This window comes from Andrena cerasifolii, chromosome 7 (genome assembly GCF_050908995.1).
Source record: "Andrena cerasifolii isolate SP2316 chromosome 7, iyAndCera1_principal, whole genome shotgun sequence".
Classification (NCBI taxonomy): domain Eukaryota; kingdom Metazoa; phylum Arthropoda; class Insecta; order Hymenoptera; family Andrenidae; genus Andrena; species Andrena cerasifolii.
The window spans coordinates 9,829,387-9,843,982 of NC_135124.1; the positions used below are offsets into that span (position 1 = coordinate 9,829,387).

Here is a 14,596-nt window from a genome sequence, read left to right on the forward strand (position 1 = left end):
CACCCTATACTCCTTTCATGCTCACCGGTAGTCTTTCCTTCTTTCCTGAATTTCTTTTAATCGCGTGATTGCTTGGCAGTTCCCTAGATTCTACATCTAAACCAAAGAGACCGATGGAACTTTGTTTCCATCCATCTCTTTGGTTTAGTTGGCTTAATGTACAGGGAGATCGATGGAACTTTGATTCCATCTATCTCCCTACGGGTCTCGAAACGCAGCAACCTCCTCGCGGTGAGACCTGGTAATCGGTGAGAACCGAGCTGATAGCTGCGATTGTCAAATATTCTAGTCGGATATAAGAATTTCTGTAACTTGCAATCCCCCCCATAAACATGACTCATGTATGAAAGAAACTAATTCCCTTTAATTCACGAAAAAAGTTCTCACGCAAAGATTGTGAAATCAACTTTGCTAATTCCAATTGTACTCTCGTTCTCCGTTCGAACACTGATTCCTCTGTCACTTTTTATACTTGACATTCCTTTATTGGCCACAAATCAATTCAGTGCTCAGATTTTCAGCTTCGGTTTTAAGGAATTAGCGGGCGAGGCCTGTAGTTGACACAAAAACTTTTATAAGAGGGACATCCTCTGTTAAAAATGTCGTATGAAAATCGTTTTACAATGGAAAATAATAAAAACTTGGTAGAGACTAATTTAAACGAATGAAAGTCGGTAATAGATTAATAGCACATTCGCCAACCTGCACTAGTGATATGAAACATTTTGTTTTAAGTCGACTTCATAGTTTCTTCTTATACAACGCCCGCTAATTCCTTAAAACCGAAGCTGAAAATCTGAGCACTGAATTGATTTGTGGCCAATAAAGGAATGTCAAGTATAAAAAGTGACAGAGGAATCAGTGTTCGAACGGAGAACGAGAGTACAATTGGAATTAGCAAAGTTGATTTCACAATCTTTGCGTGATAAGGTTTTTAATGTTTTTCGCGAATTAAAGGGTTAAAGGTACAATTGGAATTAGCAAAGATGATTGAAGGTACACGAAATAATCCTATCACTTTATCTCGCGCCAATCATGCAGGGCATAAAGAAACTTGAGCAAGAAAAAACTCTCTCATCGTGAAACACTAAATCCCTCTCCAGTTGCGAACTGAAACTCGTGTAAGTCCAAGTAATTATTCGCAAACACGTTGAATGCAGACGGCACGGGACACTCGGCGAGTGAACAGTCGCAGAAGTCCCATGGAAGCCTGAAAAACTGGGGCACACATTCTAGAACAAGATTAGAGTGATTAAACAAAGCGACCCACTTAATGACGTGTTTCATTATCTTGAGTAGCATACGTAGCCAAGACACGAAAGCGAGACGGCGAGGTGCAGCGAATGGATGAGGGAGAGACAGTAGGAGAGAGGTCCGAGTGGCAATCTCAATGGGTCTCTCGTAGAAGGCTCCCTTGAGCACGAGAGTCTCACCACGATCTACACCAACATCCGGCTGCTTGCGTCAAGTGTTCACGCCCCCCAAACCTCCATTCTTCCATCTACCTTCAGTCAACCACCGTCATCGCCAGTGTACATGCATAACTTTCACGGGGTGTCCGTTTTCTGGAGCGTCTAGAGTTCTAGAGATAGAAGACGATGTCAAGTCACGCCCAGGCGAAGGGAATGGATAGAGAACGCGTGGGAGGAAAGATTCCCCAGGAAGACGAAGGCACAGCTGCCTCACGACCCACTCAAATTTCATCGAATTTATTTCCGACGCCAATCTCCAGGGACGGAGCAATTCCTCATCGATGTTCCCATCTAATGCAAATCCTAATTTATGCAATTCGCAAATAAAATATGCAGATGTTCTCGATCACTTGCGGCTAACGCAATCAGTGCCGAGGTGGGCAGGGAATACGGAAGGAAACGGGAAAGCATGATAAACTCCTTCAAGTTATTCAATTGTTTCGTTACAGGCAATTTGAATAGAAACAGCATAATTGGCCCGCTGTAATCGCCCGGGTTGTCGACGAAATCGTGATTGTAATAGCGAATTAAATCGTAACGGCAAGTTTTGCAGAGGTGTTAGAAGTTTGAAATAGAACGTCTGGCGTGTTTAAGTGCAGAAAATAAAATGTGCTCGTGGGTGTATGAATTGCGACATCGGAGAATGAAGTTTTTTCATAGTATTATACGGTGCGTTCAGTAAACAGAACGGAGGAAAATATTGATTGCCTCGCGTGAACGTTCACCTCCGTGAAACCTTTTGCAATTTCATAAGAGCTGGAAGGAACCGTCCCGTTTCACGAAAGTTCCATTCCTTGCGAGAATCCGAAAGCATCAAGGAAAGGGAGAAAGTCGGCTAGGTACGTGACCAGAGGACAAAGGTAAAATCACGACTTCACCTTGGCGGAGCACTCATGAAAAAGAGTGTAGTTAATGGCGGAAGATTCCTAACACTGTGCTAGATGGCGGGCTGCCCTTTCAGGAAGTCTCCGCTTGCCTTGAATTTTCATTAAAAAACTGCTGCACGTAGAAATATTCTGAAAGGTGGAAAGCTTCAAAGGGAGAGTGCGCCAGGACGGTGAAACGTGATTGAACACGAGGACGACGTTACGTCCATATAGAGAGTCCTCCACTTGCTACATGAACTTTCATATATTTTCGACTGCTATTTTCGCGATTATACATGCATCCCAAAGAAGATAAAAATGTCCGAGTGTATACTCGAACGTATGATCGTTGAAGACAGACGCAAGCGTTTACGGGCCCTGGGATCCGGGCATCGCGGGATTTAAAGTGACATCGCAAAGAGAGAAACTTTCAGGTAATCAGAAATGAATGCTCCTTAAGCTACGAGGTTTACAAAGATCGCAGTACCTACGCTGCAAAAAGTATATGACAATAGAACGCGATACATCCCGCAACGAGGAAGAGGCGCCTAATCCGTGTACATCGCCTGTCATGTTGCAGGTCAGGAAAGTCTGGCTACTTTCGGAAGTGCAAAATCCCTGAGTTGAAGGGAGAATCCAATAAGCTGGTGGCAGGAGGGCCAAGGTATAAGGGAAGGGAATGGAGGATGAAGGGGGAAGGTACGTGCTGTCCCCGGGGCAGAAGAAGTGGCTCGTACGGGGGCCGCTACTGGTGGCTGTCTGAATAGAAATCCAGCACCATACAATCCCCATTATCCATCGATTTGAAGTCCCGCGACAATGGAATCTCTCAGACGCGCCTCAACCAGCCCTCCAATCCCGTCGCTCGAGCTGGCTCTTTTGCCAGACACGGAACGAATAATTTCGACGCGTCGATTCGTCGCCCTTGACACTCGAAAGACACCCGAGACTCCGGGGCTGATCTTTTAGTCGGAGATCGAAGTAGCCCAGCTTACCTCGACGTGAATTGGCCCCGTCGAATCCAGAGGCCCGTTGCATCGAAACTGAATTACCGTGTCGATTGGTATTCGACGTAATGAATATTAGCCCGCGACCCAGATCCGCTCGGGTACTTTTAGAATGTGCACCTGATTCTGGCAGCGGGTAGCGGAAAATTATGACGGAAACGGGGGCGAATAACTTCACGTGCCCGCTTCAATTAGCAATTCCCATTCACGTTTAATTAACAGAGTAAAAGCTGCGCTTCAATGCGAGGGAAGACTGTAACTTTTGGGACGCGAATGAGACTCCCTTGATCAGGCGCCGGGACCTATGGGTCAACACAAAAAGGAGCGAAAGCTGCGCTTCTTCCCCTTAATTATCCCGCGACTTTGAGTTATCCAAGCCTGCGCTGAAGTCAGCACACTTTGCCATCGCGGCACCGATGCAAACGGTGTAAGTAGAAAATTAGAGGGTTGTAGTCGGCATCCGAGCAATGGGAGTATTTGCCAAGCAAACGAAACGCGATCACTAGAAGCCCCCGCGCGAAAGGCCGCGCTGGCTTTCCATTATATATGCATAAGAGGAAATTCAAGGAAAAGGAGACTCGAGGCATTACATTGTTTACCGTAATGCTGCCCAGATTACCATAAATGCGTTATTAATATCTGCTACTTTGGGGCTGCGTCTATACGCGCCACAGTCAACTGTCTGCCGCTTCCTTTTATCCTGTTATATGCACAAGGTCGGCACCAACCAGATGCTTCCATTGTGTACCGGCCACGGCAAAGCTTACCCCATAAAATGGACGGTGGAATATTACGAACAATCTCCTAAAGTACCCCCGTGGAAGTACTGCGGCGATGATACCGCCTAAAGAAAAATCTGCAGGAGGGGCCATAACTCCCCAGCTTTACGGGAAAGGGTGCCCGCGTTGAAACGGTTTTTTGTTTCGGTAATTTCGCTCTAGTACCCTTGAGCCGAGTGCCAACATCACCGAAGCTTCATTAAGTCGCGCGAAGCCCAGCCTAATGGATTAACTTATTTCTTTGCAATAACGGCGGTGTAGTAGCGCTTTGAAGCGGTCCTAAAGTCCCAACTGTTGAAGCGCAGATGCGTGGATGCTGCATCAAGTATATATATATATATATCTTGCAGTCCGACCGTCTGGGAAATGAAATCCTTTGAAAATAGAGTGAATAGAAAGAAGTCATTCCGCACGCGAGCGGGTTCGTCTCTAAAGTATAGGGCCTCTTGCGAAACCATCCAAGTGGCGATTAAAGCTACCGGTCAGAAGGATCGATGAGGTGGAATGGAGAAACAACTTGGCGGAGGGACAAGACTCGTGGGTATATTTAGCGGTGGAACACTTCAAAGGGACAGGGTTTAGGACCGCTCAGGCTCATCGAGACGAGCCAGCCTGCATTGACGCGTTACAAGAACGAGCCACCCCTTTCAGATTAAATGCAATGTAAATACAAACTGGAGGCGCAAACACTTGACTGTTGGTCAACTAATTGGCCCCGAAGATCCAAGGAAAACGAGCGCCGAAGAAAATGCCGGACGTTTCGATAAAGTACACGTCCCTGAATAATTTCATGCAAACACTGGGCACGGCGAAATGAGCGGTCGCGGTTAACGAGAGCTTTCACTTTTCAACATTCGGCCGCCCTACCAGCTGTCAATATTTATTCAAACTTGACGCGTCACGGCTTGGCAATGATGCCTTCATCGATCGGGCGAGACCGGTGAATGCTCGTATGTATGGAACTCGTAAAAGGAACTTTTAAACAACTCCTGTGCACGTATATTATTCGTTTCGCGTTCTAATCACACAGGCATAAGAAAATAACTGCTGCTATAACTGATCTGAAATAAAACGTTCACGCTTGCAGGCACACCTTTACAAAAGAAGCCGTATAACTCCACTAAAAACTTTCACAGCTTCGGGGGTAAATTTATACTCTGGAGTTGTTTAAACTCGTTGGTTCCAGCGCAGTATATTTAGCGCATAATGCATCTGCTCGCATACCGTTCTCATTACACTGTTTCTTTGTTTCATAAAGCAGCGCAGTTACTCTGAATCGTTCGTCCTTTACTGTGCCCGATCGTAAAAAAAACGTCGGACGCCAGTAACAACGCGAAAGAGCGGGGAACTGAATACATTAAGAATGTCTCGGTGGTGGAATACGGCGCGCGAATCAACGATTAGAAAACCGTCAGAACTGCTGCAAGTCAAATATCAAGAATTCTCTCTCGCGCATGACCTGCCACCAACCTGAGTGCTATTTTAAGCGTCAATGACAGTATTCGTATCTACCGCGGTAAATGGCACTTTTAGCCCCAAGCATTCGTGTCTACTAAGCCGGGTGAAAAATCGCTTTTCATCCACGTCGATTCGGGCATGAAAGACGTGTAACAGATACGAGCTCGACCGAATCCGCTCGTTAACTCGATAACGGCTGAATTGTTTTGTGCTAATTGATCACGAATTCGATCGTTCAGATATATAAATTTTTACACAAAGCGTGTAGTTATTTAGCCTGCAAAATGTAAAATAATAGACGAATACATTTAAATCCTCCCCGGATTATATGAACACTAATACACCTCTTAACCTAAGGGTCTCGGAATAACAGTTAAACGTTCGCTCTGAAAAGGAAATGCAGTTTCGTTACAGAAGATAAAGGAACGTTAGAACAACGGGAAGTAGTACTAAATAGCCGTTAACCGTGCGCCATACATAACAGTGCGTCATTTTACCGTTACGAGTCGAGTTTCAAAATAAACACCGAACCATCTTTGTGAGCGTCGGAAACGTCGCGGAAGGCACGCACCAAACGGTTTCAGAGAATAACAAATAACTTCCGTAGAATCGATTCTCAAAGTAAACAGTATTACCTTGCTGCTCTAATAAGTCCAATTGCTTGCTCCAGGAACTTGGACCTCAGCATCTTTTGGATCTTCTTCATAGCCTCAACCCTTGAAACGAGAAAACATCCGACAAGGTATAATGAAAGTTCCCTACGTCTGGAAATCCGATTTGCTGACTCCGTCAGGATTTAATACAAGAATTTATACTTACTTCTGATCGTCTATCGGTACGTCCGAGGTTGCGTCGAACGGCACAACTTCCGGTATCGTCCCTTCTCGCATCACAGCGGACAGCTGAGGACTGATATCGTCCCAGCGTTCCTCCAAACTTCGAGGCGGAGGTTGTTCTTTCTGCACGGTCTCTGTTCACATTTGGCATTAACAAAGTTTCGCCGTCGCTCTCGGCCGAATGAAAAACAGAAAAAGAGAAACGATCCTCACTTTTCTTAGATGCCCTCTTCTGCCGCTTGTGCTTCACTTGTTGGACCACTATATTGCGATTGCTTCCCCCGCAGAAGTGCCCCAGCATTTTCAGGAATACGTGCACCGTTGTGATGAGATCGGTCAGGTATTGTCTAGAAGGATACGGGAATTCTGGATTCGAGGGTCCACTTTACTGGACGAAACGACAGCGATGCAATCCCGCTACTCTACTCTGGCAATTATACGCATCAGATAGCGTGAAAGTTCCCGGACGTCACTTGGAATCGAACAATGCGCGTCGGAAAATTAATACAGTTGCGCCGTGCATACAGTTTCAAAGTGGTAACATCACCAACAAAGTTTGGTGCAACCCGTCGGGTCCCGTTTTCGTCACCGTCACTGGGATGTCAGAGGTGGTAACGATATCGCGGTGCGCCGCACACCGCCCTTACATTTCCGCAGTGGAGATCCTTGCAAGACCCGTCAAACTCGCGGAAAGTTGAACGCCCCCGCCGCCTTTTCCCATTTCGCCGGCCGGAAGGTCGATAAAAGTTGTTTATTCCACGAAGTCGCGCGAAAGAAGAGAGGGCCAGACAAGAGCGCTAGGAGGAGGTGGCGGAGGAGGATGAGGAACAGCATTAAAGAAGCAAGGAAGAGGAGAGGAGCAGGAGAGTAGCTCCCTCGTTGTTCGGGCCGATTGATTTGAAAGTGAATCAATCTGTCTGCGATAGATAAAACTTTCAGCAGTTTTTCATCCTTCGATAAACAGATGCTCGAAACACTGGATAATAGTTGGACAAGAAGCTATTCGCGACTGTCGCGCTGCGGGGGAGGAAGTGTGCGAGGCACGCCTTTGATTTTTCACTTTCGAAAATGGAGACAGAGAGTTCCAAAGAGCCGACACTAGACTACCGAAACTTCTCAATTTCATTACCATCTTCGTGCTCCGCGAGCCGTTTGGAACTTATTAATTACCTCCACCAATTTGAATTACCACGAGTTACGTCTCTGATTAATGACAAACTGTGCTAATACACGTGCCAAAGTGTCGTCTGAGAAGTTTGTGAAAAAGTTGGATGTTCAATCAGTGGCCCGGGTTCTGTTCATTACCGGTCTATCAACTGTGACGTTGGTCGAGGAACTTTCACGCTTCAACTTGCGCGCTCAGAGATTACAAAACAACATGGAAATTTATACAAGTATTTCCGAAGATATCTCTGTACGAACCGTGACATTTTAACTTCGTCGAAGCACAGAAGCTGGGAAAGAATCGTTTCCCGATATTCGGGCACATAGAACACGTTACTCTTAATGACTTTACTGGATTCCCTAACACCGCGATCCGTGCTTTGATCCATTGCCATTAGAGTGTACAGAAGCTCCTGGAATAAAATTTAAAAACAGAAAGAAAAACGTGCTCCCGATCTTAAACAGCGCAGAAGCGAATATCAATGATCGGTTTCCTCACCTGATACGCTTTTAATGCCAAGTGCAATCTACGAGACCAAACTGGTATCTTCTTTTTATCGGTCACCATCATCTCGTAGTATAGTTCCATTTGTCTTTGTACCAAGTGGAATATTTCTGTGGATATTGTTTCGCTGTCGGGAAGCATTTTATCGTTTCAGAAAGAAAAGACACGGGCAACTTTATTAATTCTATAAATAAACCGTAGACGACGGTAGGCTCATGATCGCGAATCGAAACACCCCTAAATGTTTGTGACGGTCGGCAGGAGAATTTTCACCGTAGCACATAAAAAACGCGTATTGAAGGCAGTCAGAAAGATGCTTTTCTTAGACAAGAATCTAAAGAAAGCGACGATGCGTAAAACGAGTTCGAAAACTATCTCTCTTTGCTTTCTTCAGGATCTACTTCGGGGCGACGTTCCTCTCTCTCCTTCACCCTTTCTTTTTTTTTATCGGAAAACAGAAGAGTGGCGACCACTTACCTCACATATTTCACTTCGAACTTGTAATGGCGATTGAACTCCATGAAGAAACGCAAAGCCCAAAGGTAGCAAGTCGTTTCAGATGGATTGCTGTGATTCCCGGCGACTATGGAGGATCTGGCGTATCTCATTACAGGATTGTAAGCAGCGTTCAAGAATTCCACACAGAATTCTTTCAGAAACAGCCTCACACTTAGGGCGGAGGTACGCTCACCCCTCGGGTCCGACATGGGACGTTTGTTTTTTGGTTTCGATACTCTTTTCTACGTTGCATTGAAACGACATTTATTAGACTGGTGGAATCTAATCTTGAAGAAAGAACTATTTACATTGTTTAGTGGAACACTTTAGGTCGACATAAATACTGACACGAGTATATGTAGGGTAATTCGCTAACTACTTATTATTTCCATCAATCTCTGTTATATCCGTCAGGGATAAATAACCAGTGGTGAATCTGAGAATCTACAATGAGACCACGGAATTCGTAGATGGTTCTCCAGGTCCTGTTAATCTAAATAATTTCTATGTTTATCCTGTTAGGAGGAATCCGCAATGTTTCCAGCCGGGATACGAAAAGTTTTTGCATACGGCGATGTTTCAAGGAAACTCGTAACGAAGATAGAGAAATACCCTGCATACTACATGGCCGTTGAAAGGATGACCTATTTTATACGTATATATTTTTTTTTATGTTCCAATGCTGTAAAAAGGTAAGAAAGGAAACGGAAGGGTCAGCAGGGCAGAGGGACGGTTGGAATTCCATAAAAGATATGACGGTGGTCGGTAATCACCTGAATTCAGATAGCCGACAGGCATGTGACCCGGGTAGATTTATGGCAGTCTATAATGAAACGACCTACGTAGAAGCAGCAAGCTAGGAAAAGTTTCTCTGTCCTCAGATACGGACGTTCCGCGGGCAGGACGGTAATAACAGTATAAGGGCAGAAAAGGATCCCCTGGCAGCGGAGCGGAACGTAGGAGACAGAAGAAAAGGAGAAGGAATGTCCGCGAAAAGAGCGGTGACCCAGTTTTAAATGCTTCAGCGTCATTAAGCAGGGAGCTGGTTCTAATTACGCGAGAATAGCCCTAATTAACAGCCGTATTTTCATTGAAATCCACCCAGCCTCGTTCGCACTTACTCATTAACGAGAACTACCCGTTGGAAACCAAAGATTAATTGAACGGATCGTTTTCCGGCCTGACGTTCCTTTCCCTTCGTTTTGGATGGAATAAGCAGAGGGAAGAGAGGTCACGGTTCGTCATATTGATTAGGTACCTTATCTTGGCCAAAGTTCAATGCTTCAATCTTCTGGTACGGTTTGTGACATAACAGTTGATTCTCTCCGATAGCTTTCATATTCTGCACGACGTACGTGCCGCTAAAACGCGAATGCCTAAACACAGAACCAAACAATTGGCGGAAATGAATGTTTGTGTATATACCTGAGTTTCTCGCAATTTATCATGGAAATTTCGTAGAAACTCGAGGCGAAAGATCAATTTTATTCGCGCGAGGATCTTAAGAAACCAAGTTTCGAAGCTGACAAAAGATCAAATTTACCGTCCCAGTATATATGGGAATCAGAATGCATAGAGAATGTACTCGCTAGTAATTGAAAAAGAACTGATCATTCGAATCCAATTTCATCCATGACTTCTGAAAATCCAATCAATGGAATAGAAGGAGGCTGTCACCGGCAGACAGTTTGCTAAACGACTAAATAGGACGCATTTTCTTTTCCTCGCGTGACGATCCGCTTTCAACACCTTCTTTGCACTATTCTTAAACGATTCACTCATTACCTGAAGAATGTAATCAGAAACAGAATTAAACCTGACAATGTAGAGCTACAACACCGAATCTCCTGAATAAAACGATCACGAAACTTAAAATGAAAACGGAGAAAGGGAAGAAAAATTCTTTCTATAAAATCTCAGAAGCATTTATAAGAAACCTGTAACCGCGAATGTTTTTCGTATTATTTAAATGAAAAGTTTCGCTGAAACCATAAAATCATTTATACGCCGGCGGAAAAGTGAAGGATTTGAAGTTGAAAAAATTTCGGGCCATAAATTTCACAGTTTTATCTATAAAACATCACACCTAAAACCCCGGATTGGTTCATGGCTTCGTGGCGTGTTGTCGTTTTCCGATGGAGTTGTTCATCGACTGGTTCGACCTGGGCGACCGCGGAAAGGTCGATCTTTTTAGTGCTTTTGATCCTCTTTCAAGGCGCAAAAAGCTTTCCACGGGAAGTAGCAGCGCGTAACAAAAAGATTCAAATAATGCACGATACAAGAATAAAACGCGCATTCTTCCCAACAAGTGGATAAAAGCTTTTCCGTTCAGGTGGTGCGTGGACTTGCTTTAAAATCTAGGTCACATTCATTACGCATCTAACACCACCACCCGCCTGAATACGTTAGTACTTTCCGTAAGATATATCCCTCAAACAGTATAATCATTTCAGTCTCCTTTCGCGTTTAACGTTTGCATATACATTTCGTACATTAAAATGGAAATTACTTGTTAGTTAAGTGTAAGTGAAATCCTAGTATACATCGAGAGTCTGATACAGAATTAAAATGAAATACTGTACGTGTGATTACGGTATTCGCGACAACTATTTGAAATACCCGCTGTTGAAAAAGTTTGTCAACTCGAGGCACTATTTATTTTATGAATTGTTTTGTAAAATATGTACGCAACAACATAATAGTGATGAAGTGAACAAATAGTACAGTGATACTAGAGGATACTGTTCTCTTTGGAAGAAGTTCGTTCCGCGTAAAGTACGCGAAGTGTGAAAGGTATTCCCAATGTATTTAAATTTACGCAAGAAAAAACGTACAAAAGGGGGTCATGAAATGGGAATTAAACTCACCCAGCAACTGTATATTTTCTTATCCTTTCCATTTTCTCTTCTTTCTCCTTTTGCCGAGCAGCCAAGAGTACTGCTTCATCTTTCTGTTTTTCAGTAGTGCTGCGTTGTAGACCAGATGTTGCTAACTGACTTGCATTTTGGTCGTGCAGCATAAACGACACAATCTGGCACGATTGCACATAATTTATTAAAATCACCAATATTAAATTAAATTACGAAACAAAATTGCTTTTCGTCTATGCGTAATATATTATAAGTCCAAAGTCTGTTAAAATAACTTGATGCTTTTATTTCTGATTAAGTAAAAGTAATTAGAAGGCAAAAATATCTGACTATAAGTATTACTAGTGTTAAGAACAATTTGTAAAGTGAAGAGCTAATAATCATTTAAGTTGCCTATATTTAATATTAAACAAATTATTACAATTTCGTTTTTCACGTACCTCTAAAACTTGCAAGTGATATTGCTGTTCGCTATTGTTGCTAGCAATGAACAGCAACAAGTCAACAACCCCAGATGCATTAAGTGCAAACAAAACCTGAATAAATATAGAAAAGTAAATTCTACTCTTAAATCGTAAGGTGCTACGTTCGCTCTCATACCTCATCGTGAACTGTAACATCGTTATTGACATGATTTTCATTTTCAGTGGGAGGTATTTGCAATACATTTCGTATGAAAACAAGAATTCTTTCAATAGTCATTTCCTTCTCTTCCCCCCTGTCTGAGCTATCCTACAGAAATAGAACACAGAGATAATATAATACTAACTTCGGTCGAACGTGCCTCGTGTACAAAATACCTTTGAAACTTACTAATTTAAGAATTTTACTCAAGCGATTACTTAATGTTGCCCATATACGATCATCAGTTAATGCTGTCATATACGTTTGAGTGTATGAAATAAGCTTTTGATATATAGAATGCTGCAATTTATCTGTAGGTACTTGTTCATTGTAAATTAACAAGATTGGACTTGTTAGATTAATAATCAACCTATTGAAATTCAGCAGGCAGTTATTATTACGAACGAATGCTGCTGTGAAACGCATTCAGATAATTTATTACTTGCCTCAATAACACGTCCCACAATTCAAGTTTGTCAGAATGTTCAATAAAAATTCTAACAAGATCAGTCTGAAGTAATTTTGTTTGACCGAGGAACCGACGTACGGTATGACTACTGTCGTCTCTTCTTAAATATTTAATCAAGTCCTTTATGACATCTGCGATTAAATTTACGATTTTAACATTGAACCACTGTTCAGTCTGCTGAGGAACTGTTTCGTCAAAAAAAAAACTTCTCACCTAAACAATGTTTATCTAAGTGATATTTAAACCCATCGTAGTAGCCAAGCGCGGCGCATGTGGCTGCGAGTTCGGTAGAAAGATAATCAGACATTGTTAGTCGTATGTAGTTTTATAAAGAATATCCAGGCAAAGAAATCTAATTATAATACTTTGATCGACGCCTTCAACTTATCTGTAATAAGCAACATAATGATCTTATCAGGATAACTATGGTTTCGCTGCGCAATTAGAATTTAAGAAATATAATCCTGTGAATGCACAGGCAATTAATGAAAAATAATTCAAAACTAAATGCTTTACACTACTAGAAACAATTGCGTACATTCGCCAATAGCTGTACATTTTCTGTGTTAATTTATTATAATATTTTTAACAGATGTAGCATAATAACTACTGCAATTTAACTAACAATACAAACGAACTAACATTTTGTAACAGATTTAACGCAAGAATAACGTGATTTAAATAAAAATATAATAAAGTATTAAAGTCGCGGAAACGCTCGCGATCATGCCAGACGTGCATAATTGAGGTTAACGTTATTAAATCGATCATCGCAAATAATAAACGAATCGATGTTAATTCCTACGTTTACAGCAGGAACTTCAGTTGAGACATTAATTAATTCCTGACACTATTATTTAAAGCACACGATAGATAACGAAAATTGAAAAAAAACTGGACACGACGCGGAAACGTCAAACGCAACAGGTAATAACTAAAACGCGGGAAACAGTTTGTACCGGTCGCACCGGATTGGCCGGCAGAGAGCGTTCGACTTTTGATACAGGAATCGATCGAGGATGCTTGCGATTCTCGAAATTCCGTGCACGTGCAGTTCTGGATCTTGTTAGACGGTGCGTGGTGTGCAGTTAACGAAATTCTTTGAATTTCTTTAAAATTATCAATATTTACAAGTGTTACCGAAAATTCATTAGAATCGTTCGTGCACTAACGGTGATCTATCATCTTGAGTATTTTTCTGTTCCAGAAGTTAAGGTATCGTAATTTTATCATTCATTACAAAAGGACGCAAGCATGGAGTTCGAATTGAAGAGTTTGATACACTATGGTATTCGTCTGTTGAATATTTTTTAACGATTGAATATGAAAAATGATATATATTTACATAAAAAAATATCTACATATTTGCTATCAATTGAATCTTATAATTGGATTTGTACAGACAGGAAAAATTGAAAATTTCCTTTTATTTTTGCAACATTTTGAATTCGTTGCTTTAATTCATTCCAAGCATGAAACGACATCGAGTATACTGTATTCATTTTTGGTAGAATATGTGAAACAAAATTGAAATTCTTATAACCTCCAAAATACTATGAATTTTTAATCACTCCATACAAATATGTTATGGAGATCATTGAAAGTATCTCTGTTACTTTTAATGAAAGAAGAATATGAGGAAGAACATTTGAATGACTATTTATATTGAATTGTTTGATTGAATATGCGTATTATTATTTATCGAATTATTTGATTGGGTGTTGAAATTATTATCTACTGAATTATTTGAACTGATTTAGCAAACTTTTCTTTATGAAAGTGCTGCCGAATACCACCTATTTATTTAAACATGCACTCGATTTTGTCATATAAGCAGTTCGCTTTAGCGTAGTAATAAAACGTCATTACGACATGATTAATACGAGAGACTAAACTAATTATATCGAGTCGTGGACAAAAAGTGATTAAGAACGTTTTGCATCGCTCGGCAAAACTCTGCGAAGGAAGTAATTGCGCTCGAATGAATTGACCCTCCGATAAAATTCATTCGACCGCTTGAAAGTTGATTAAGAATCGATTCCGTTTTT

At 41.9% G+C, this 14,596-nt stretch overlaps 1 protein-coding gene across 6 annotated transcripts in view; it reads right to left on the reverse strand.

The window, feature by feature from the left end:
* Positions 1–13,487, reverse strand: part of Timeout (circadian regulator timeout) — a 148,559-nt gene extending 135,072 nt beyond the window's left edge. For 4 of the 6 annotated variants that reach the window (XM_076816915.1, XM_076816916.1, XM_076816914.1 and 1 more), the window contains exons 1-11: positions 12,269–12,629; positions 12,056–12,187; positions 11,896–11,991; positions 11,453–11,616; positions 9,844–9,961; positions 8,565–8,827; positions 8,082–8,214; positions 7,841–7,995; positions 6,632–6,765; positions 6,402–6,552; positions 6,218–6,298 (exon numbers count right to left, since the gene is read on the reverse strand). In XM_076816915.1, the coding sequence (XP_076673030.1) occupies positions 6,218–6,298; positions 6,402–6,552; positions 6,632–6,765; positions 7,841–7,995; positions 8,082–8,214; positions 8,565–8,827; positions 9,844–9,961; positions 11,453–11,616; positions 11,896–11,991; positions 12,056–12,187; positions 12,269–12,505 (1,664 nt within the window). In that variant the 5' untranslated portion in view covers positions 12,506–12,629. Of the gene's footprint in view, positions 1–6,217; positions 6,299–6,401; positions 6,553–6,631; positions 6,766–7,840; positions 7,996–8,081; positions 8,215–8,564; positions 8,828–9,843; positions 9,962–11,452; positions 11,617–11,895; positions 11,992–12,055; positions 12,188–12,268; positions 12,680–12,761; positions 12,937–13,353 lie in introns of those variants that run through there. The other 2 variants (XM_076816920.1, XM_076816918.1) reach the window with 2 other exon arrangements.
* Positions 13,488–14,596: the final 1,109 nt, after the last annotated feature.